The following is a 26,767-nucleotide window of genomic DNA, read 5'->3' as shown; positions in this document are numbered from 1 at the left end:
TTGTAATTTTTTGTTTTTGAAATTTTTTCCAAGATTTTATATCTGTAGAAAATTTTGTCAAAATTTTATTTTTATAAAAAACTTTGTCATATCGTTATTTCTATAGAAAATGTTGTCAAAATTTTAATTTCAATAGAAAATTTTGTTAAAATTTTTTGTCTATAGAAAATTTTATCAATATTTTATTTCTATAGAAAATTTTGCTAAAATTGGATTTCAATAGAAAATTTTGTCAATATTATACTTCTATAGAAAATTTTGTCAAAATTTTATTTCTGTAGAAAATTTTGTCAAAATTTCATTTCTATAAAAATTTTTGTCAAAATGTTATTTCTATAGAAAATTTTGCCAAACTTTTATGTCTGTTGAAAATTTTGTCAAAATTTTTTTCTGTAGAAAATTTTGTCAAAATTTTATTTCTGTAGAAAATTTTGTCAAAATTTTATTTTTATAGGAGAATTTGTCAAAATTTCATTTCTATAGACAATTTGTCAAAATTTTATTTCTGTAGATTATTTTGTCAAAATTTGATTTCAATAGATAATTTTGTCAAAATTGTATTTTGTATAGAAAATTTTGTCAAAATTTTATTTTGTATAGAAAATTTTGTAAAATTTTATTTCTTTAGAAAATTTTGTCATAATGTTATTTCTGTAGAAAATTTTGTCAAAATTTTATTTCTATAGAAAGATTTCTAAAAAATTCACTTTTATAGAAAATTTGGTCAACATTTTATTTGTATAGAAAATTTTGTTATTTATAATTTTTTTATTTCTATAGGAAAATTTGTCAAAATTTTATTTCTATAGAACATTTTTGCAAAATTTTATTTCTATAGAAATTTTTTGCAAAATTTTATTTCTTTAAAAAACTTTTGCGATTTGTTTGTGATTCTTTTTATAAAAATTTTTGCAAGATTTTATTTGTGTAGAAAATTTGTCAAAATTGTATTTCTATAGAACATTTTGTCAAAATTTTATTTCTATAGAAAAATTTGTCATATTTTTATTTCTATAGAAAATGTTGTCAAAATTTTAATTTCAATAGAAAATTTTATTTCTATAGAAAATTTTGTTAAAATTTAATTTGTATAGAAAATTTTGTAAAAATTTTATGTCTATAGAATATTTCTCCAAATGTTATTTCTATGTAAAATTTTCTCAAAATATTATTTGTATAGAAAATTTAATTTCCATTGAAAATTTTATCAAAATTTTATTTCTATAGAAAAAATGATCAAGATTTGATTTTCTTAGATAATTTTGTGAAAATTTTATTTCTATAAAAATTTTTGTCAAAATGTTATTTCTATAGAAAATTTTGCCAAACTTTTATTTCTGTAGAAAATTTTGTCAAAATTTTATTTCTATAGGAGAATATGTCAAAATTTTATTTCTATAGACAATTTTATCAAAATTTTATTTCTATAGAAAATTTTGTCAAAATTTTATTTTTATAGAAAATTTTGTTAACATTTTATTTTTGTAGAAAATTTGTCAAAATTTTATTTCCACAGAAAATTTTGTCAATACTTTATTTCAAAGAAAATTTTATAAAAATTTTATTTCTGTAGGAAAATTTGTCAAAATTTATTTCTGTGGAAAATGTTGTCAAAATTTTATTTCTACAGAAAATTTTGTCAAAATTTTATTTCTATAGAAAATTTTGTCAGAATTTTATTTCTATAGAAAATTTTGTCAGAATTTTGTTTCTATAGGAAATTTTGTCAAAATTGTATTTCTATAGAAAAATTTGTCAAAATTTTATTTCTATAGAAAATTTTTTTAAAATTTATTTTTTTTTTAGAAAATTTTGTCAAAATTTTATTTCTATAGAACATTTTGTCAAAATTTTATTTCTAAAGAAAATTATGTTGAAATTTTATGTCTATGGAACATTTTGTCAAAATTTTGTTTCTATAGAAAATTTTGTCAAAATTTAGTTTCTGTAGAAATTTTTGTCAAAATTTTATTTCTATAGAAAATTTTGTCAATACTTTATTTCCATAGAAACTTTTGTCAATACATTATTTCAATAGAAAAATGTATCAACATTTTATTTCTATGGACAATTTTCTCAAGATTTTATTTTTGTAGAAAATGTTGTCAAAAAATTTTATTGCTATAGCAAGTTCTGTCAACATTTTATTTCTATAAAAAAATTTATTAAAATTTAATTTTTTTAACATTTTGTCAAAATTTTATTTCTAAAGAAAATTTTTTCAAAATTTTATTTCTATAGAAAATTTTGTCAAAATATTATTTGTATAGAAAATATTATTTCTAATGCAAACATTTTTGCAACCGTGGCATTTGTGCATTGTACAATTAATACTCGTGTACATATCACGTTAGTCGTGGAAGTTATCTCCTTTTGAATTATTCATTCAAAAGGTCTGGCAGTACGAATATTTCCCTCTAACCTAGAAAGCAATCTTAACAATTTGAACCTGAGTCGCAAAGTCAATTTTAGTCAATAATTAGATATAGCTACACTTTTATAACTAGGTCCCTAGATTTGATTTCACTCTAATTTAGAAAGTAGTCTTAAGCAATTTGAAGCTCAGTTTCTATTTATGACCATTTGTGGCAAAATACAGCTGGGATTTAATGGCGGCAGGAGAAATTTGGCCAGCCGTTATTTTTGCCCACTATACTTGTTTAAAAATATCTAGGAAAATTGCTTAGGGAAGAGGCCCCCTGCCCCTAAAAATATCAAAAAGTAACTTATAAGTCTTTTAGTATCAGAACTTATTTTATTTTCTTAGCAAAAATGAGGTAAATCATAAAGGTAAACATAAATTAGTCGGAGCAATAGTTTACCAAAATATATATTTCTGTGTTCTTTACGATTTCAAGAGGGATTTTCCCAAAATTGCTAGCAAATTTAAAATCTGAAGTCGATTTTCAATTTTAATTTAATTTTTATATACTAGGTATACATTTTTATTTTATTTAAATTATAATAAATCCTTATAGGATCTTTCGATTCGAAAGACCCTTTAACACGCTGACACAATATTTTTCATTTCATTTTCTATATATATTTCCCCATATTCATGATTTCTTGTTTTTTCTTCCCATTTTTTCTCTTCCATATTTTTTGGGTACATTTTATCTTGTTTCCGGTACCGTCTACTAAATGACTTTGTCGCTCATGCTACAACTGCTACACTGGTTCCTGAACACGACGATGATGATTGCATGGGACCATAATGATGTGGCCTGCACCACTGGCTATGGTATTTGGTACTTTCGCCATATTTGGGGGATATCGCATGGCATTGAACTGCTCCGCTGATGATGATGTTGGTGATGATGACATCTTTTGGGGGTGTTTTGAACAATGACGCCACATGACTGCATATTATGGCTGTTGATACCTCGGTTGCTGTTTGGTGAATGTGGCATTGGTGCTGGTGTTGTTTTCTTGTTTGGTGTTTGGATTTTGTGCTTAACTTCCGGTCTCGGGTTTATTTCCTTTATGTGTGTATGGGTGTGTGTGTATGCGTCATACAAATTTACCATACATACTGAACGAGCATAATAATGCTTTGGTACAACTTCAAATACCCGAAATATATCTCCCATTGTACACACACATACACATGCTCCCATTCATACTTAACACCACACGTATGTATTCAACAAACTTCCCCTTGCTAATTCGATGCATACATACATACTCAAATATTTCCGGAACCGGATATACAAACTTTGTTAAATTTTACCACGACATCTCAACGCGCGCACACACTCACACATTTGCTGCATACAATTCTACATACCCGACTGATGATAATTACTGCTTCTTGCTTCATGATGGCAAAACTTCGAACATGGATCTTTCGATGCCTTGGGCAAATTTCAATACGAATCTATTCCCGTATCACAATAAAATCCACAACCACCACTACTGACACCATACATCGATATGATATTTTATTATCCTCTGTGGTATCCTCGACAACTTTTGTGGTGTCATGGTATGTGTGTGTGTGACATCCTTGCAACATTTCGTAACAAACAATTTGCTGTATACTCATCGATTTGCTTGCATCTCAACCGTTTTGCCACACGTACACCACCTGCAGCTATGGCTGTCTAGTTTACATTGCCACACAAATTGCATCGGGCATGAAGTATTTGGAACAAATGAATTTCGTGCATCGGGATTTAGCAACAAGGTAAGTTGGTAAATTGTAAAATAGTTAATAGGGTAGGATTTTCTATAAATAAGAATAAAACAAGCTTTTAGTTTTTATCTAAGGAATTTGTTCCTATAAATTTTCTCTAAAAATTAAATAAAATTTTCTTAAAAAAATTAAATAAAATTTTCTATAACAAAATTCTGTAAAATTTTTTCTTACAAAAAAAAAAAACTTCTATAAAAGCTTAAACATTTACGAAATGTTCTCAACAAATCTATAAATCTTCTCTATAGAAAAAAAAAATGTGTATAATATTTTCTGCAACGAAACATTTTCTATGAAATTTTCTATAAACTAAAAATTGCTTTAAAATACTACAGAAAAAATTCTATGAAATTTTATATAACGAAAAAATGTCTATTAAATATTCTTAAAGACAAAGTTTCTATGAAATATTTTCTAAAGGAAAAAATTCTATGAAAAATTCTTTAAAAAGAAATTTATATGAAAGTTTCTGTAAGGAAACCATTTCTATCAAATTTTCTCTATAGACAAAAATTGCAATGAAAAAAAGAAAAATGTCCATGAAATTTTCTCTAACGAAAACATTGCTCTATAATTTCCTCTACAGAAAAAATGTCTATTTAATTTTCTATGGCAAACAAAAACTCTAAAAAATTTTTTGTAAAGAAAATTTTTTACGCAATTTTCTTAAAGAAAGATGCCTTTGGCATTTTCTCTAAAGATACAATTTCTATGAATTTTCTATACAAAAAGTGTTTCTATGAAATTTTCTCCAAAGAAAACATTGCTATGAAATTTTCTCCAAAGAAAAAATTCTATGAAATTTTCTCTAACAAAAACATTGCTATACAAATTTCTCTAAAGAAAAAAATTATATTAAATTTTCTATGGCGAACAAAAACTCTTTGAAATTTTTTGTAAAGGAAAAATTTTGTTATGAATTTTCTATACAAGAAATTATTCTATGAAATTTTCTCTAAAGAAAAAATTCTATGAAATTTTTTCTAAGGAAAAAAAATTCTATGAAATTTTTTGTAAGGAAAAAAAATCTATGCAATTTTCTCTAAAAGAAAAATGTCTATCAAAATTTCAGTGAAAATTTCTCTAAAGAAGATTTTTTTTTCTATATAAAGAAAAAGTTTCTATGATATTTGCTCCAAAGAAAAAATTTCTATGAAATTTTCTGTAAAGATCAAATATATATGAAATTTTCTGTATAGAAAAAATATCTATGAAATTTTATTTACAGAAAAAAATTTCTATGAAAGTTTCTGCAAACAACAATTTTCAATGAAATTTTTTGTAAAGAAAAATATTCTATGAAATTTTCGGTAAAGAAAAAAATTTTATGAAATGTTTTCCAAAGAAAAAAAAAATAATGAAAACATTTCTATGATTTTTTTTTTTGTTTTTTTTTTAAATCTATGATTTCTATAAAGAAAAGGTTTCTGTGAAATGTTCTCCAAAGAAAAATTTCTAAGAAAAATTCTATGAAATTTTCTCTAAACACAATTTTCTAGAAACACATTGGTCTCGAAGGATTTTTTGCTATTTTCTGTAAAGAAAAAATATCTATAAAATATTCTATATAAAGAAAAAGTTTCTATGATATTTGCTCCAAAGAAATGAAATTTTCTCTAAAGAAAAATTTCTATGAAATTGTCTCTTACGAAACATTTTATGAAATTTTCTACAAACACAAAATTCCAATGAAATTTTTTCTCTGAAGAAAAAAATCTATGATATGTTCTCTAAAAAAAACTTCCATGAAAGGAAAAATGACTATCAAAATTTCTATAAACACAAAATTTCACTGAAAATTTCCCTAAAAAAACACATTGTTCTCAAAAAAAAAAAAAAAAAAATCTATGCAATTTTCTCTAAAGAAGAATTGTTTGCTATTTTCTATAAAGAAAAAATATCGATAAAATATTGTATATAAAGAAAAACTTTCTATGATATTTGCTCCAAAGTAAAAATTTCTATGAAATTTTCTGTAACGTCAAAAAATATCTATGAAATTTTCTGTAAAGATCAAATATTTATGAAATTTTCTGTATAGAAAAAATATCTATGAAATTTTATTTAAAGAAAAAATTTCTATAAAACTTTCTGCTAAAAACAATTTTCAATAAAATTTTTTGTAAAGAAAAAAAATTCTATGAAATTTAAAATTTAAAGAGAAAAATTTTATGAAATTTTGTCAAAAAAAAAATAAAAAAAAATTCTATGAATTTTTGTTTTTGAAAAAAATTTCTATGATTTTTTTTTTTTTAATTTCTATAAAATTTCCAGTTAAGAAAAATCTATGATTTCTATAAAGAAAAGGTTTCTATGAAATTTTCTCGTAAGAAAAATTTCTATGAAATTGTCTCTTACGAAAAATTTTATGAAATTTTCTATAAACACAAAATTTCAATGAAATTTTTTCTCTGAAGAAAAAAATCTATGAAATGTTCTCTAAGGAAAAAAAAATTCTATGAAATTTTTTCTAAGGAAAAAAATTCTATGCAAGTTTCTCTAAAGGAAAAATGTATATCAAAATTTCTATAAACACAAAATTTCAGTGAAAATTTCTCTTAAAAACACATTGTTCTTAAAAAAAAATCTCTATGCAATTTTCTCTAAAGAAGAATTTTTTGCTATTTTCTATAAAGAAAAAATATCTATAAAATATTCTATAAAGAAAAAGTTTCTATGATATTTGCTCCAAAGAAAAAATTTCTACGAAATTTTCTGTAACGAAAAAATATCTATGAAATTTTATTTAAAGAAAACATTTCTATGAAAGTTTCTGCTAAGAACAATTTTCAATGAAATTTTTTGTAAAGAATTTGAAATTTTTGGTAAAGAAAAAAATTCAATGAAATTTTGTCCAAAAAAAAAAAAATGAAAAAATTTCGATGAATTTTTTATTGGAAAGAATTTCTATAATTTTTTTTTTAATTTCTATAAAATTTCCAGTTAAAAAAAATCTATGATTTCTATAAAGAAAAGGTTTCTATGAAAAATTTTATGAAATTTTCTATAAACACAAAATTTCTATGAAATTTTTTCCCTGAAGAAAAAAATCTATGAAATGTTCTCTAAGGAAAAAAAAAATCTATGAAATTTTTTCTAAGGAAAAAAATTCTATGCAAGTTTCTCTAAAGGAAAAATGTATATCAAAATTTCTATAAACACAAAATTTCAGTTAAAATTTCTCTTAAAAAAACACACTGTTCTCAAAAAAAAATCTCTATGCAATTTTCTCTAAAGAAGAATTTTTTGCTATTTTCTATAAAGAAAAAATATCTATAAAATATTCTATATAAAGAAAAAGTTTCAATAAAAATTGCTCCAAAGAAAAAATTTCTACGAAATTTTCTGTAACGAAAAATATCTATGAAATTTTATTTAAAGAAAAAATTTCTATGAAAGTTTCTGCCAAGAACAATTTTCAATGAAATTTTTTGTAAAGAAAACAATTCTATGAAATTTTCGGTAAAGAAAAGAATTGTATATAATTTTGTCAAAAAAAAGAAATAATGAAAAAATTGCTATAAATTTTTTTTTTGAAAAAATTTCTATAAAATTTCCAGTAAAAAATGTATGATTTCTATAAAGAAAAGGTTTCTATGAAATGTTCTCTAAAGAAAAATTTCTATGAAATTGTCTCTTACGAAAAATTTTATGAAATTTTCTATAAACACAAAATTGCAATGAAATTTTCTCTCTGAAGAAAAAAATCTATGAAATGTTCTCTAAGGAAAAAAAAATCCATAAAATATTCTCTAAAGAAAAAACTTCTATGCAAGTTTCTCTAAAGGAAAAATGTCTATCAAAATTTCTATAAACACAAAATTTCAGTGAAAATTTACCTAAAAAAACACATTGTTCACAACAGAAAAAAATCTCTATGAAATTTTCTCTAAAGAAGATTTTTTTGCTATTTTTCTATAAAAAAAAAATTATCTATAAAATATTCTATATAAAGAAAACGTTTCTATGATATTTGCTCCAAAGAAAAAATTTCAATGAAATTTTCTGTAAGGAAAAAAATCTATGAAATTTTCTGTAAAGATCAAATATTTATGAAATTTTTTGTATAGAAAAAATATCTATGAAATTTTATTTAAAGAAAAAATTTCTATGAAAGTTTCTGCCAAGAACAATTTTCAATGAAATTTTTTGTAAAGAAAAAAATTCTATGAAATTTTCGGTAAAGAAAAGAATTGTATATAATTTTGTCAAAAAAAGGAATAATGAAAAAATTTCTATAAATTTTTTTTGGAAAAAATTTCTATAAAATTTCCAGTAAAAAAATGTATGATTTTTATAAAGAAAAGGTTTCTATGAAATGTTCTCTAAAGAAAAATTTCTATGAAATTGTCTCTTACGAAAAATTTTATGAAATTTTCTATAAACACAAAATTTCAATGAAATTTTCTCTACTGAAACACATTGTCCTCGAAGGAGAAAATCTCTATGCAACTTTTTCTAAAGCGAAAAATTCTATAACATTTTGTATAAAGAAAAAAATAAAGAAAAATGAAATTTACTCTAAAGAAACACTTTGTTCTCTATAAAAAAATTTTATGAATTTTTTGAAGAAAGAAAAATTTATGAAATTTTCTATAAAGAAAAAATTTCTATGAAATTTTCTGTTAAAAAAATTTTGTGAAATTTTCTCTAACGAAAAATTGTTTCAACTTTTTTCTGAAGAAAAATAATTTCTATGAAATTTTCTCTAATGAAAAAAATTCTATGAATTTTTCTCTGAAGAAAAAAAAATTTAACGAAAAATTTATATTTCTAAAGACAAAATTATATGATTGTTTTAAAGGAAAAATGTCTATCAAATTTTCTATAAAAAAAAAAAAAAACAATTTTCACTGGAGAAATATCTATGAAATTTTCTCTAACCCAAAATTTTGTTCCGTAAACATTTAATTCTTCCAAGTTGGTCCATCAGGAGAGAGCTTTTCTAGTTGACTAAGGAGATAAAGAGCTGAATGATATACAGGGATTAGCAAAAACGTTAACATAAATTTATGGGATACTCTGAATGAGAAGATCTTGATTTACAACAATATGTATACATCTTTATACCCTGCGCCACACTGTGGAACAGGGTATTATTTTATTTTACTATAAAGTGAAATAGAAATTTAAGTGAAATTTATATAGAAATTTAAAGGAGCGAAAACATTTCACGTCAGCGTGTATAGTTTATATATCAAAATACATTGGACAACTTAAATATTCTACATATAAGAAAAATTTGTCAAAGACCAAGAAAGGTTGAAAGAAATTAAAAAAAAAAAACACATTGCAAACGAATTTTATTTTTATAACAGAAAATTGCGTGACAAAACACAAGTGAAAATCCGATGACATGTTTAAAGACTAAACGAAACCAAAAATAAAGGAAAAATATATATTCCACAAAAAAAACACAATTTCTCCTCTCCCTGTCTTTGCAAGCAAAAGAAATTGTATTGCATATTGTCAGGCGAACAACAACAACGAAAAAAGGACAACTTGTGAATTATATTAAGCCATGGCAACGCTGCAAGCCATATTATGGCAGAATGACAACACAACAATCTTAAATGAAGTAGTCCTCTGTCTGACTAAGCTAGGAACTTCGTTAGCCATTGAAGCAACAAATAGATTTTGAAATGAGTAAAGAAAATTTCGTTTTCTTTTTTCTTCCTTGTTTCTATCGTCGTCAATTCGCCACAAAGTATGCAAAAGAAGACATTTTGCCAAGAAAAAAATTGTTGCCACAACAAAATGAAGTTTAAAAACAATAAAATGAAACTTTTACTCGTAAAAATAGGAAAATAGACAAACTATGTTTGCCAGTTTGATTACAGTGGGACATAATTACAAAATGGAAATAAGAAAAATTCTATGAAATTTTCTTTAAAGGAAAAATTTTTTATAAAATTTTATTTAAAACAAAAAGTTCTATGAAATTTTTTCCACATCAAAAATTTCTGTGAAATTTTCCCTAAAGAAAAAATTTCTATACAACTTTCCCCAAAAAAAAAATTCTATTAAAATTCAAATTAAAATTTCTATGAAATTTTCTCTAACGAAAAAAAATTCTATGAATTCTTCTCTGAAGAAAGAAAATTGCTATGAAATTTTCTGTAACGAAACTATCTCTGTTTCTAAAGAACATATTTCTATAAAATTTTCTCTAAAGAAACAATTTATCAGAGTCGCTTTGAAGAAAACAATTTTTATGAAATTTTCTCTAAAGAAAAAAAATTCTATAAAAATTTCTTTAAATAAAAGATTTCACAGAAATTTTCTTTAAATAAACAATTTCGATAAAATTTTCTTTAAAGCAAAAATTTCTGTGAAATTTTCTCTAAAGAAAAAATTCTACGAAATTTTCTCTACAGAAAAAATGTATATGAATTTTTCTCTAAAGAAAAAATTTTATCACATATCCTCTAAAGAAAACAAATTTAATGAAATTTTATCTAAAGAAAAATTTCTATGAAATTTTGTCTAAAGAAAAACTTTGTATGAAATTTTATCTAAAGAAAAACATTTCTATGAAAGTTTCTTTAAAGAAAAGATTTATCAGGGTTTCTTTGAAGAAAACATTTTTATGAAATTTTCTCTAAAGAAAAAAATTTCAATAAAATCTTCTTTAAAGAAAAGATATCAATTAACTTTTCTTTAAAGAACAAATTTCTATGAAATTTTCTTTAATGAAAAAATTTCTATGAAATTTTCTTTAAAGAAAAAAATTTAGGAAATTTATATGAATTTTTCTCTGAAGAAAAAAATTCTATCACATTTCCTCTAAAGAAAAAATTTCTATGAAATTTTCTGTAAAGAAAAAAATTTATGAAATTTTATATAAGAAAAAATTCTACAAAATTTTCTCTTAAAAAAAATCTACAAAATTTTCTCTACAGAAAAAATATATGAATTTTTCTCTAAAGCAAAAAATTCTATCACATATACTCTAAAGAAAAAAATTTTAATTAAATTTTGTCTAAAGAAAAATTTCTATGAAATTTTGTCTAAAGAAACAATTTCAATGAAATTTTATCTAAAGAAAAACATTTATATGAAATTTTCTTTAAAGAAAAGATTTATCGGAGTTTTTTTTGAAGAAAATATTTTTATAAAATTTTCTCTAAAGAAAACAAATTTCAATAAAATCTTCTTTAAAGAAAAGATATCAATAAGCTTTTCTTTATTTTTTCTTTAATGCAAAAATATCTATGAAATTTTCTTTAAAGAAAAAATTTTAGGACATTTATATGAGTTTTTCTCTAAAGAAAAAAATTTTATCACATTTCCTCTAAAGAAAAAATTTCTATGAAATTTTCTGTAAAGAAAAAATTTTTTACGAAATTTTCTATAAGAAAAAAATTATATGAAATTTTCTTTAAGAAAAAAATTTTATGAAATTTTCTCTAACGAAAAAATTTCTATGAAATTATCATTAAAGAAAAAAATTTTATGAAATTTTCGCTAAAGAAAAAAACTTGTATGAATTTTTCTTTAAAGACAAAACAAATAAAATATATACAATTTTCTCTAAAACTAAAATTTCTATAAAGTACAAATTTCTATGAAAATTTTATCTAAAGAAAAAATTTCTATAAAATTGTCTCTAAAGAAAAAATTTCTATGAAATTTTCACTAAAGAAACATTTGTACAATTTTTTCTAAAAGGAACATTTCTATAAAATTTCGTCTAAAGGAAAAAATTCGATCACATTTCCTGTAAAGAAAAAAATTCTATGAAATTTTCTGTAAAGAAAAAATTTTTATGACATTTTCTCTAAAGCAAAAATTTCTATGAAATTTTCTGTAAATAAAAAATTTATATGAAATTTTCGTTATAGAAAAAAATATCTATAAAATTTTCTTTAAAGACAAGAGAAAAAATTTATATAAAATTTTTTCTAAAACGAAAATTTCTATAAAGTAAAAATTTTTATGAAATTTTCTCTAAAGTAAAAATTCCTACAAAATTTTCTCTAAAACGAAAATTTCTATATAATTTTGTCTAAAGAAAAAATTTCTATGAAATTTTCTTTAAAGGAAAAATTCTATCACATTTCCTCTAAATTTTCTATGAAATTTCCTCTACAACTAAAATTTCTATGAAATATTCTATGAAATTTTCCCCAAAGAAAAAAAATTCTATTAAATTTTCTGTAAAGAAAAAATTTTTATTAAATTTTCTGTAAAGAAACAACTTCTATAAAAATATTTTATGAAATTTTCTTTAAAAAAAATTTCTGTGACATTTTCTCTACAGGAAAAATTTCTATGAAATTTTCTCTAAGCAAAAAATTTCTATGAAATTTTCTGTAAAAAAAAAAATTCTATGAAATTTTCTCTAAAGAAAAAATGTGTATGAAATTTTCTTTAAAGAAAAAATTTCTACGTAATTTTCTCTACAGAAAAATTTTCTATGCAATTTTCTCTAAAGAAAAAATTTCTATGAAATTTTCTCTAACGAAAACAATTCTATAAATTTTTCTCTGAAAAAAGAAAATTTCTATGAAATTTTCTCAAAGGAAAAAATTTTTATTTCTAAAGAAAAAATATCTATGAAAAATTCTATGAAATTTTCTCTAAAGAAAAATTTCTAGGAAATTGTCTCTAATGAAAAATTTCTATGAAGAAAATCTCTAACGAAAAAATGTCCATGAAATTTTCTCTAAAGAAACATTTTCTATGAAATTTTGTCTAACAAAAACAATTCTATAAATTTTTCTCTAACAAAAGAAAAATTCTATGAAATTTTGTCAAAGGAAAAATATTTCTATTTCTAAAGAAAATTTTTTAATGAAAGTTTCTCTAAAGAAAAATTTCAAGGAAATTTTCTCTAATGAAAAATTTTATGAAAGTTTCTCTTAAGAAAAAAATTCTATGAAATTTTTTCTAGAGAAGTACATTTCTATGACATTTTTTCTAGAGAAAAATTTCTATGAAATATTCTTTAAAGAAAAAAATTCTATGAAATTTTCTGTAACGAAAAAATTTCCATGAAATTTTCCCTAAAGAAAAAATTTCTGTCAGGTTTTCTTTGAGGAAAAAATTTCTATGAAATTGTCTCTAAAGAAAAAAATTCAAATAAAATTTACTTTAAAGAAAAAATTTCAATAAAATTTTCTTTAAAGAAAAAATTCTACGAAATTTTCTATACATAAAAAAATGTATATGAATTTCCTCTAAAGAAAAAAATTCTATCACATTTCCGCTAAATGAAAAATTTCTGTGAAAATTTTCTGTAAAGAAAAAAAAATTATGAAATTTTGTCCAAAGAAAAAAATGTCTATGAAACTTTCTCAAAAGAAAAAAATTCTATGAATTCTTTGAAATTGTCTCCCACTGTTCTCAGAGTTGATACGACTTGAATAGACTAAAAGCGGTTGAATCTTTGATGGTAGACGCGGTCAAATTAAAATTGCATAAAAGCGTCAAACTCCAAACGTCCAACAATGACAGGGAGAAGCTACTCATCATTGCCAGTCGTGCAATGGTGAACGCCACGAAGCTCTCGTTCCTTGTAAACCCCTTGTCCAGAGATGATACCAAAACAAAGTTTCCACTTCAAATTGTTTCAAACGCTTTTGTTTCCTTTTTGACGCCGTATAACTTCCACTTTTGGCTAAAGTGATGTTCCTCTTAGCATTTCCTAGAAGTTTCCAACATCAGTTAGCTGTCTGTTCCTTAGTTTGAATGTCTTAGAAAGTTTTGTACCATGTTTCATTTCATTTCTGTTTCCCCGTCCTCATCGTACTCTCGATAAATTTGCTTTAAGCCATGTTTGCAGTAAATGAAATGAATTTAGTTGTACGCAGAACTCACTAAGAATGAAATCTTTTTTCATTACTTTTTTGGAGTACTATGTAATGGCTAAAATGTATGCAAACGACCATTGCCACCATATTAATCGCCTGAAAGTATGCAATTTATTTAGAAGTTTGTGGTTTTTTGAGAGAGTGCGGGAGATGGATTTTTTGTCGATGCTTTTAAAGAAATAGTAATCCCGTTTGTTGGGTGGAAGTGTTTTTCTAATTTACTTTATGAAGCTTTAAAAACCTTAAAGTGAAATTTAAAATAGTTTCATGACAAATACACTAAATCGCAGCTTTCCCATATTAGGTTTTTATATGAATGACTATGGTATTGATGATAAGATGTGTAACGCTAATGATAGTCCTTAAACAAAGTCTTAGTTGAGCTTTAAAAAATATTCAATTAAAAATTTAATTGATTCAAGAAATTTTTTAATTGTTTTGTTTCAATTCACAGTATCAATTAATTTTTAATAGATACTATAATTTCTGTGATTGAAGACATTTCAATTTTGTGTGTATCAAAAAAAAAAACCAAAACCACATTTGAAGGACAGAAATTCTTTCGGCTTACAACTAAATTTTTTACTTCGAAGTATATTTTTTATACCCTCTACCATAGGATGGGGGGTATATTAACTTTGTCATTCCGTTTGTAACACATCGAAATAGTACTCTAAGACCCCATAAAGTATATATATTCGGGTCGCGGTGAAATTCGGAGTCGATCTAAGCATGTCCGTCCGACCGTCTGATAAAAACAACATCCGAACGACACAAGCTATCGACTTGAAACTTGGCACAAGTAGTTGTTATTGATGTAGGTCGGATATTATTGCAAATGGGCCATATCGGTTCATTTTACCACCCCCCCCCCCCCCCCCCCCATATAAGCGGACCCTCCGATTTGGCTTGCGGAGCCTCTAAGAGAAGCATGTTTCATCCGATCTGGCTGAAATTTGGTACATGGTGTTGGTATATGGTCTCTAACAACCATGCAAAAATTTATCCATATTGGTCTATAATTATATATATCCCCCATATAAACCGATCCCCAGATTAGACCTCCTGAGCCGCTTGCAGAAGTAAAATTCATCCGATCCGGTTGAAATTTGGTACGTGGTAGTATATCGTCTCTAATTATATATAGCCCCCATATAAACCGATCCCCAGATTTGACCTCCGGAGCTTCTTGGAGAAGCAAAATTCATCCGATTCAGTTAAGACTTGGTACATAGGTGGCAGCCCGATGTATCACACTCACTTAGACTATTCAGTCCATTGTGATACCACATTGGTGAACTTCTCTCTTATCACTGAGTGCTGCCCGATTCCATGTGAAGCTCAATGACAAGGGACCTCCTTTTTATAGCCGAGTCCGAACGCATTGCATTGCACATTGCAGTGAAACAACTGCATTGCACATTGCAGTGAAACTTTGAAACCCTCAGAAATGTCACCAGCATTACTGAGGTGGGATAGTCCACCGCTGAAAAACTGTTTGGTGTTCGGTCGAAGCAGGAATCGAACCCACGACCTTGTGTATGCAAGGCGGGCATGCTAACCATTGCAACACGGTGGCTTCCATATGGCCGTTAACAACCATGCCTAACTAGGTCCATCTCGGTCTATAATTATAAATAGCCCTCAAATAAACGGATCCCCAATGACATAAAAATTGGTCCATATCAGTTCATAATTGTATATAGCCCCCATATAAAGCGACCCCCATATTTTAATTCTGGATCTCTAATTGCCGCGCAAAAGTCCATATCGGTTCGTAATTATTTGTAGACTTACCAATATATACCTTTTATGTCTAATATATACCACGTATGAACTAACTTACAATTTAGAAGACGATGTTAAGAAGTTTTGAGATACCTTGCCATCGGTAAGTGTAACCACAACCCATGTATTTCGATTGTGGATGACAGTCTTTCGTAGAAGTTTTTACGCAATCCATGGTGGAGGGTACAGAAGAATCGGCCTGGCCGAACTTACGACCGTATATACTTGTTCATATAGCAATCATCAAAACGTGTATAGATGACTTTAGTTCTATTTTATATTAACAATTTTGCCAGATTAAAAAAATAAAGAGAAATAGCCCTTAACCCTTAAATGTCCACTGTATCTTTTAAGATACAAGCAGAAAAAAATCCTACGTCTTAATATGTTAGTAAAATTAGTAAAAATTTGTTTTTCCGGAAATTTTATAAAACTTTTCAGTAATCTGCAGTCAAAATAAACAAGTATATATGGCCGTAAGTTCAGCCAGGCCGAATCTTATGGACCCTCCACCATGGATAGCGTAGAAACTTCTACGAAAGACTGTCATCCTCAATCGAATTACTTGGGTTGTGGTATATTAAATCGTTTTCTAAATTGTGAGTTCCCGTGTAAAAATTGAGAGATCTAATCATGTCTAATAATATCAAAGTATATATAATTATATCTGCTCAGATATGGTTGTAGATATAAATAGATCTACGGAGATACTATACATGTTATATATGATTAGATCTGATTCAAGATCTCATTATATATGTTATTATATCTATTTATATCAGTCATATCTGGTAAGATCTAATTATATATCTTCATATATGACATCATATCTAATTATATGTACTATATATAGCTCCATATCTTATTATATATATCGCATTAAATCATGAACCAGTTGTGTAACACGGATAAAAAATATTTGTATATGTTTGTGTGTAAAAATAATGTGTTTGTTACGAGAATACTAACGTGATATACTTGGTTACAAGCACGTATGTTTGGTCGCACATCAAAACAAGTGGTGAACATAATCAAACAATCTTGGTATGTTGTGACAGTTTCAAGAAACCCTTTTAAAAATAATTTTGAAGTGTCTTCATAAAATGCTTAACTTTCAGACACAACTGTCTTTTTGTTTTCAAAAATGTCACCCCATAACTATCACCATTAGCAACGCCTGTTGTTATTAAATTTGAAAAAAAAAAAAAATTATATCAAATATTTGATAATTCGAGTTTCATATATTTATTTCATATAAAAATCGAATGTCTTCTCATTTTTCGAGGAAGATAAAGGAGTATGAGAAGCTGTGATAAGGTAAGTTTTTTGTTTTGTTCCTATTTTTAATTGTGAATATTTTCTCTGTTTTAGGAGGATGAATTTGTGGTAGTCAGGAAAAGATTAAAAGAAGACAGCGGAGCAACGTAAAGATTTGTGACCAGGCCATATCCGAAGTTGCGACAGAAAGAAGTATTATCCAATATCAAAAAGAATACAAATTTGGAGATGATATGCATTGTGAACCGGATACATTCCCGTGCAATTATTCATAGCGCTGGTTTAAATTATTGGATACGAGAAGCACATTTTGGTAAGTATATGTATTATTTGCAAATATATGTATCTTTAAATAGACTGATAATTCTTCTGTAAATTTTATATTTTTCAGAGTTTTCATTCCGAGTAGCCAAATAAAGGAACTGCGAGACTCATTTAAAGAACTGTTTGCAGAGAGCAATGTACTAACGCCTTGGGAAATTTGAATGCCAGAACCCTTCGTGGCTATGTATATATATTTTGTTTTTGTTGTTTTGTTGTTTGTTTTTTAATTCTTAGACGTTTATACCTAGACATATATTAATGTACATATGTTTGATCCAACTTATAATATTAAATACTCTTTTCATTATAAAACCATAAATAAATCTTTTTTATAAATTACTGTAATTTCACTAATTTTGGAAATTTGTAGATAAAATTATATATAATTAGATATATTAACATCTAATTATATCAAATTAGATATAATTAGATGTGGGCCAAATTTGAGATCTGGTCAGATCTAATTCTAAAGGAATTAGATCTGATCAGATATTACCATTTTTCGGATCTGTTCAGATCTGCCTACATATACTATCATATCTAATCAGATATGGCAGGAGATCTAATAATATCTGGCCAGATCCACCAATTTTTACACGGGTTAGTCCATACGTGGTATATATTAGACAAAAAAGGTATGTGTAGGTAAGTCTACAAATAATTACGAATCGATATGGACTTTTGCACGATACGTAGGGAGCCAGAACTGAAATATGGGGGTCGCTTATATGGGGGCTATATACAATTATGAACTTGATATGAACCAATTTTTGTGTGATTGGGGATCGATTTATCTGAGGGCTATATATAACCATAGACCGATATGGACCTAGTTAGGCATGGTTGTTAACAGCCATATTCTAGCACAATGTACCAAATTTCAACAGACTCAAATGAAATTTGCTCCTCCAAGAAGCTCCAAAACTAAATCTCGGGATCGGTTTATATGGGGGTTATATATGATTATGGACTGATATGGACCACTTTTGGCATGATTGTCAAATATCATATACTACCACCACGTACCAAATTTCAAGCAGATCGGATTAATTTGGCTTCTCCAAAAGGCACCGGAGGTCAAATCTGGGGACCGGTTTATATGGGAGCTATATATAATTATGGACTGATATGAACCAATTCATGCATGGTTGTTGGATATCATATACTAACACCACGTACCAAATTTGGACCGATTTCGACCAATTTCTGCATAGGTGTTTGAGGCCATATATTAACACCACGTACCAAATATCAACTGAATCAGATAAATTTTGCTCTTCCAAGGGGCTCTGGACGTCAAATCTGCGGACGGTTTATATGGGGGCTATATATAATTATGGACCGAATTCGACCAATTTTTGCCTGGGTGTTTGAGGCCATATATTAACACCACGTACCAAATATCAACTGCATCAGATGAATTTTAGTCTTCCAAAAGGCTCTGGAGGTCAAATCTGATCATCGGTTTATATGGGGGCTATATATAATTGTGGACCGACGTTGACCAATTTTTGCATGGTTGTTAGAGACCATATACCAACACCATGTACCAAATTTCAGCCTGATCGGATTAAATTTGCTTCTCTTAGAGGCTCCGCAAGCCAAATCGGGGGATCCGTTTATATGGGGGCTATATATAATTATGGACCGATGTGGACCAATTTTTGCATGGTTGTTAGAGACCATATACTAACACAATGTACCAAATTTCAGCCGGATCAGATTAAATTTGCTTCTCTTAGAAGCTCCGAAAGCCACATCGGGGGATCGGTTTATATGGGGGCTATATATAATTATGGACCGATGTGGACCAATTTTTTCATGGTTGTTAGAGACCATATTCTAACACCATGTAAAAAATTTCAGCCGGATCGGATGAAATTTGCTTCTCCTAGCGGGTCTGCAAGCCAAATTTGGGAGTCCGTTTATATGGGGGCTATACGTAAAAGTGGTCCGATATGGCCCATTTGCATTACCATCCGACCTACATCAATAACAACTACTTGTGCAAAGTTTCAAGTCGATAGCTTGTTTCGTTCGGAAGTTAGCATGATTTCAACAAACGGACGGACGGACGGACATGCTCAGATCGACTCAGAATTTCACCACGACGCAGAATATATATACTTTATGGGGTCTTAGAGCAATATTTCGATGTGTTACAAACGGAATGACAAAGTTAATATACCCCCATCCTATGGTGGAAGGTATAAAAAGCAAATTTTGACAAAAATTCAAAAAAAGAAAAGAAAAAACAATACAAAGTAAAATAATATTTACCAGAAATGAAAATAATGTTGGTTAAAAAAATATGCATTTAGTGTAAAAATATCTCTATTCACCTCTAAAATCAACTTGCTTATGTGTATGTAAAACTTTACTATATTGTGATCTGTATTTTTTATGATACAAGAACTATTTAAAAAAAAAACACCAAATTTTTTTTTGAAAAAAAACGTGGTAGGCAGACGTTCTTTTTTTTATAATTTTGGGAGGAAACAGTGCTCTTATGCATGATAAACTCCTATTTTCTCCTATCTTTAAATGCTTTTTATCTTTTTACTCAAGCAACAAAAATCATTAATTTTAAGAAGATTCTCTTCTTCTCTGTTAAGCAAATGTCGCATTGCTGTTTTAAGGATAAGACATCTTTGTGTATTCGACAATATTTATTCCAGTGTGTTTCTCGAATGAAAGGCATAGCCTCAACACATAATATTACTTTTCCTTTTTCAAGAGATGTAACACAGTAAGTAAAAGTTGATGCATATTTTTAGGAGTTATTAAATTAAATATTCTAATATATACATTGGCAAGTGGAAAATCTTAATTTCCTATTTCTTGGAACACCATCTTAATATTTTCCCTTAAAATAAGAACATTCTTGAGGGTATCCCATATACCCAAAAATATGGCATATATCCAGGCAGTTCTCCTCAAGTTCCAATAGCAATGGGAAAATTTCATCCAATTTCGATTGGTGTACTGAATCATGTCCCCTTGTTTTATTCTCTTTAAATTGCCAAGGGTTCACTCATACAAATACATATATATCTAATAAATACTTGACTCATATATAAGCTATAGTATTCAATGTTAGAAATACTTTCAGTTATTCTTTTCTTTCCTTTCAATTCTTATCAATCCTTTAAATGCATTGCAATTCACTTCGAAAGTTACTTCATATGTATGTACTCGTATATTGTTTGTATAGATTAAAGTTATGTTATGATATCATTTATCTTTTGCATTTTTTTTTTTGTAAAGTAATAAATCCCACAAACAACTTAGTTTAAAATAAATCTCTTCAGGCACAATATACCCAAGTATTTAGCTTTCAATTCAGCCGTAGTATTGTGTAGGGTTTCTCTCATTGTACTGCAATGCAATAGAAAATTGTTTGCGAATACTTTGCTTTATGAAAAAAGATTTATAAAATAATAAAAGGCAAGGAAATGCAAAGGCATGGAATGAAATATCAGAACAAAACAAGTATATACGGCCGTAAGTTCGGCCAGGCCGAATCTTATGTACCCTCCACCATGGATTGCGTAGGAACTTCTACTAAAGGCTGTCATCCACAATCGAATTACTTGGGTTGCGATAACACTTGCCGATGGCAAGGTATCGTAAAACTTTTTAACACTGTCTTCTAAATTGTAAGTTAGCCCATACGGGGTATATATTAAACAAAAAAAGGCCGATTAAATACGTATATAATCTAGTTTGACAAAATTTTCTATAGAAATAAAATTTTGACAAAATGTTCTATAGAAATGAAACCTTGACAAAATTTTCTATAGAAATAAAATTTTGACAAAATTTTCTATAGAAATAAAAATTTGACAAAATTTTCTATAGAAATAAAAACTTGACAAAATTACTATAGAAATAAAATGTTGACAAAATTTTCTATGGAAGTAAAATGTTGACAAAATTTTCTACAGCAATACAATTTTGACAAAAATTTCTATAGAAATAAAATGTTGACAAAATTTTGTATAGAAATGAAATTTTGACAAAATTTTGTATAGAAATAAAATGTTGACAAAATTTTCTACAGAAATAAATTTTTTACAAAATTTTCTATAGAAATAAAATTTTGACAAACATTTCTATAGAAATAAACTTTTGACAAAACTTTCTATAGAAATGAAATTTTAACAAAACTTTCTATAGTAATAAAATTTGACAAAATTTTCTATGGAAATAAAGTTTTGGTAGATTACAAAATTTTCTATAGAAATAAAACTTTGACAAAATTTTCTATGGAAATAAAATTTTGACAAACATTTGTATAGAAATAAACTTTTGACAAAACTTTCTATAGAAATGAAATTTTGACAAAACTTTCTATAGTAATAAAATTTGACAAAATTTTCTATGGAAATAAAGTTTTGGTAGATTATTTTTGGCGATATGGACCAATTTTTGTGTAATAAGACATCGGCTATATATAACTAAAGACCGATATGGACCAATTTTTACATGGCTGTTAGAGGCCATATATTGACAAAATGTACCAAATTTCAACCGTATCGGATGACTTTTGCTCCTCCAAGAGGTTCCGGACGTCAAATCTGGGGACGGTTTATATGGGAACTATATATAATTATGGACCGATATGGACCAATTTTTGCATGGTTGTTAGAGACCATATACTAATACCATGTACCAAATTTCAACTGGATCGGATGAATTTTGCTCTTCCAAGAGGCTCCGGAGGTCAAATCTGGGGATCGGTTTATATGGGGGCTATATATAATTATGGACCGATATGGACCAATTTTTTCATGGTTGTTAGAGACCGTATACTAAGACCACGTACCAAATTTCAACCGGATTGGATGAATTTTGCTGCTCCGGGAGGCTCCCCAAGCCAAATTTGGGGATCGGTTTATATGGGGGCTATACGTAAACGTGGTCCGATATGGCCCATTTTCAATACCATCCGACCTACATCAATAACAACTACTTGTGCCAAGTTTCAAGTCGATAGCTTGTTTCGTTCGGAAGTTAGCGTGATTTCCACAGACGGACGGACAGCCGGACAGACGGACAGACGGACAGACGGACGGACGGACGGACATGCTTAGATCGACTCAGAATTTCACCACGACCCAGAATATATATACTTTATGGGGTCTTAGAGCAATATTTCGATGTGTTACAAACGGAATGACAAAGTTAATATACCCCCATCCTATGGTGGAGGGTATAAAAAGTTAATATACCCCCATCCTATGGTGGAGGGTATAATAATATTTTATTCAAAAGCCATTTCGTTTATATCAAGCACTGTTTCTGGCTGTAAATCTTTAATAACCCACATTTCGAAGTTTCATTATAAAAATGTAATATAGTATAAATGTCTAAATTACAAAAAAATGGTTCGGTCGGAGCAGGAATTGAACCCACGACCCTTTGCATGCAAGGCAGACATGCTAACCACTGCTCCACGTGGCCAACAAATGTATGTCTCTTTTAAATAATGTTATGTTTGCATGGGCTCGTGGGCGCTGCAAACTATGCTATATAAATGTAACTTATAACGATATTTATCTGCTGGTGACTATAACAGCTACGTAGCCAAGTGGATAGTGTGTTGGCTTACAAACTGTATGGTCCTCGGTTCGATTCTCCGTCCAGGCGAAAGGTAAAATTTAAAAAATTAATAAAATTGAATAATTTCTTCAACATTATTTGTATTACAGAAAAAGGTACCAAGAACTAAAAATTTCGTGGAAGTGAAAATTATGTTAGGGAATGAGCACAATCTTCTTTGGGGAAAGTTCTTCCAAGCATATAATATTTTTGGGCTCAAAATGCTTCCAAGCATATAATATGTTCACATAAAACAAACATATTAATGTTTCGGCAGCATCCAATAATATATGTGCTTCCTGCAAAATATGTTTGGAACATATGTTAGAGAAGCGATTTTTTTTGAGGGTGTAACGTTTCAATATTTCAGTTAATTTATGCGACTTTAAAAGAGGGACGCAAATCTACAAAATTTGTGTCCTAAATTTAATGAAAAACATTTTTGAAGGAAAGATTATAAACTTTATTTTAATTAAACTTTCATTATTTTAAAGAAATTTGTCCTTAATATTTTGTAAATTTTGCATCCTAAAATTTGGGTTGCGTTATCTTTAATATCACGTAAATATTTTTATACCCTGCGCTATACTGCGGCAGAGGATATTAGAAGTTAGTGCATATGTTTGCAACACCCAGAAGGAGACGAGATAGACACATGGTGTATTTGGCAAGAATGCTCAGGGTGAGTCCCTGAGTCGATCTAGATATGTCCGTCTGTCTGTAAACACATTTTTGAAATTTGGCACAAGTTCCTGTTTTGGGTCAGAATAGAACCCTATTGATTTTGGAAGAAATCGGTTCAGATTTAGATATAGCTCCCATATACATATCTTTCACCCGATATGTACTTATATGGACCCAGAAGCCAGAGTTTTGCCCTGATTTGCTTGACATTTTGCACAAACATAGTCAAGTGTGCAAAATTTGATTGAAATCGGTTCAGATTTAGATATAGCTCCCAAATATATCTTTCGACGAATATAGACTTATATGGCCCCAGAAGCCAGAGTTTTAACTCAATTTGGTTGAAATTTTGCACTAGGAGTACAATTGGTAGTGTAGTCAAGTGTGCTAAATTTTATTGAAATCGCTTCAGAATTAGATATAGCTCCCATATATATCTTTCGCCCGATTTTCCATCATTTGACCACAGAGTTCAAAGTTGTAGTCCGATTTACCTTAAATTTAGCACAGGGAGTAGAATTAAACTACTAAGTATGCATGTCAAATTTGGTTGAAATCGGTTCAGATTTCTATATAGCTTTCATATATAGGCTTTTCCGATTTGGGCGAAAATGACCAAAATACCCACATCTTCTTTATAAAATCGCCACTGCTAAGTCGAAAACTTGTAAAAGTGACTCAAATTTTCCTTTATTTCTAATACACATGTATCAGCCGATATATCATAAATACACTTTTGCGAAGTTGCCTCAAAATTGGTTCAGATTAAAATGTTTCCCATATTTTTATACCCTGCACCACACTGTGGAACAGGATATTATAAGTTAGTGCATATGTGTGTAACACCCAGAAGGAGACGAGATAGACACATGGTCTCTTTGGCAATAATGCTCAGGGTGAGTCCCTGAGTCGATATAACCATGTCCGTCTGTCCGTCCGTCCGTCTGTCTGTGAACACATTTTTGTGATCAACGTCTAGGTCGCAATTTAAGTTCAATCGCCTTCAAATTTGGCACATGTTCCTAATTTGGGTCAGAATAGAACCCTATTGATTTTGGAAGAAATCGTTTCAGATTTAGATATAGGTACCATATATATCTTTCGCCCGATTTGCTTGAAATTTTGTACAAACATAACACTTAGTCGTATAGTCAAGTGTGCCAAATTTTATTGAAATCGGTTCAGATTTAGATAGTGCTCCCATATATATCTTTCGCCCGATATGGACTAATACGGTCCCAGAAGCCAGAATTTTACTCCAATTTGGTTGAAATTTTGCACAGGGAGTAGAATTAGCATTGTAGCTATGCTTGCCAAATTTGGTTGAAATCGGTTCAGATTTAGATATATCTCCCATATATAGCTTTCGCCCGATTTATACTCATATGACCACAGAGGCCAATTTTTCGCTCCGATTTAGTTGAAATCTTGCACAGGGAGTAGAATTAGCATTGTAGCTATGCGTGCCCAATTTAGTTGAAATCGGTTCAGATTTAGATATATATCCCATATATAGCTTTCGCCCGATTTAAACTCATATGACCACAGAGGCCAATTTTTAACTCCGATTTAGTTGAAATTTTGCACAAGGAGTAGAATTAGCATTGTAGCTATGCGTGCCAAATTTGGTTGAAATCGGTTCAGATTTAGATATAGCTCCCATATATATGTTTTTCAGATTTCGACAAAAAAGGTTAAAATACCAACATTTTCCTTGTAAAATCACCACTGCTTAGTCGAAAAGTTGTAAAAATGACTCTAATTTTCCTAAACTTCTAATACATATATATCAAGCGATAAATCATAAATAAACTTTTGCGAAGTTTCCTTAAAATTGCTTCAGATTTAAATGTTTCCCATATTTTTTTACTAAAATTGTGTTCCACCCTAGTGCATTAGCCAACTTAAATTTTGAGTCTATAGATTTTGTAAAAGTCTATCAAATTCTGTCCAAATCGAGTGATATTTAAATGTATGTATTTGGGACAAACCTTTATATATAGCACCCAACACATTTGACGGATGTGATATGGTATCGAAAATTTAGATCTACAAAGTGGTGCAGGGTATAATATAGTCGGCCCCGCCCGACTTTAGACTTTCCTTACTTGTTTTTACTAACATAGTATACCATCCCAGGGCATTTGCCGACTTAAAATTCTATAGTCTATAGATTATAAATTTTGTTCAGATGGAGTCAGATTTAAATGTATATATTTGGGACAAAATCCTTTATATATAGCACCCAAGACATTTGACGGAATTGATATAGTATCGAAAATGTGGATTTGCAAAGTGGTGCAGGGTACAATATAGTCGACCCGCCCGACTTTAGACTTTCCTTACTTGTTTTCAGTGTAGATTTAATATATTTTTTAGTTTTAAGTAGTCTGTAAGGAATGTTGTATTTCCATAGACTTATATAAAATAAATAAATGGAGTATAATTTGGCTTAAATTGAAATAAAAAATAACAAGTATATACGGCCGTAAGTTCGACCAAGCCGAATCTTGTGTACCCTCCAAAATGGATTGAGTAGAAACTTCTACTAAAGACTGTCATCCACAAGATAATTGATATATGTATATAATTCTGTTCCTGACCCGGTATTTAGAATATAGGGAAGTGTAAAAATAATTACCAACGGATATGAAGTGTTACGCGGTAATTAGAGATCCGAATTGAAAGATGGGGGTCGCATTAAAAGAGTCTATATACAATTATAAACCGATATGGATCAATTTTTGTGTGATTGGGGATAGATTTATCTGGGGCTATATATAATTATAGACCGATATGGATAAATTTTTGCGTGGTTGTCAGAGACCATATACTAACACCAACCGAATCAGATGAAATTTACTTCTCCCAAAGGCTCCGGAGGTTAAAACTTGGGGATCGGTTTATATGGGGGCTATATTTAATTATGGACCGATATGGACCAATTTTTGCATGGATGTTAGAGGTTATAAACTAAGACCACGTACCAAATTCCAACCGGATGGGATGAATTTTGCTTCTCCAAGAGGTTCCGGAGGTCAAATCTGGGGATTTGTTTATATGGGGGCTATATATAATT

At 28.2% G+C, this 26,767-nt stretch overlaps 1 protein-coding gene across 1 annotated transcript in view; it reads left to right on the top strand.

Annotated features, from left to right (window-relative positions):
- Positions 1–26,767, top strand: part of Ddr (discoidin domain-containing receptor 2) — an 817,465-nt gene that overhangs the window by 344,332 nt on the left and 446,366 nt on the right. Inside the window, 1 exon segment of the mRNA XM_075294255.1 lies at positions 4,085–4,186. Within this exon segment, the coding sequence (XP_075150370.1) occupies positions 4,085–4,186 (102 nt within the window).

Source organism: Haematobia irritans, chromosome 2 (assembly GCF_050003625.1).
Source record: "Haematobia irritans isolate KBUSLIRL chromosome 2, ASM5000362v1, whole genome shotgun sequence".
NCBI classification, from domain to species: Eukaryota; Metazoa; Arthropoda; class Insecta; order Diptera; family Muscidae; genus Haematobia; species Haematobia irritans.
The sequence above is the reverse complement of the archived record's forward strand: the minus strand, read 5'-3'. Positions and strand labels throughout refer to the sequence as shown.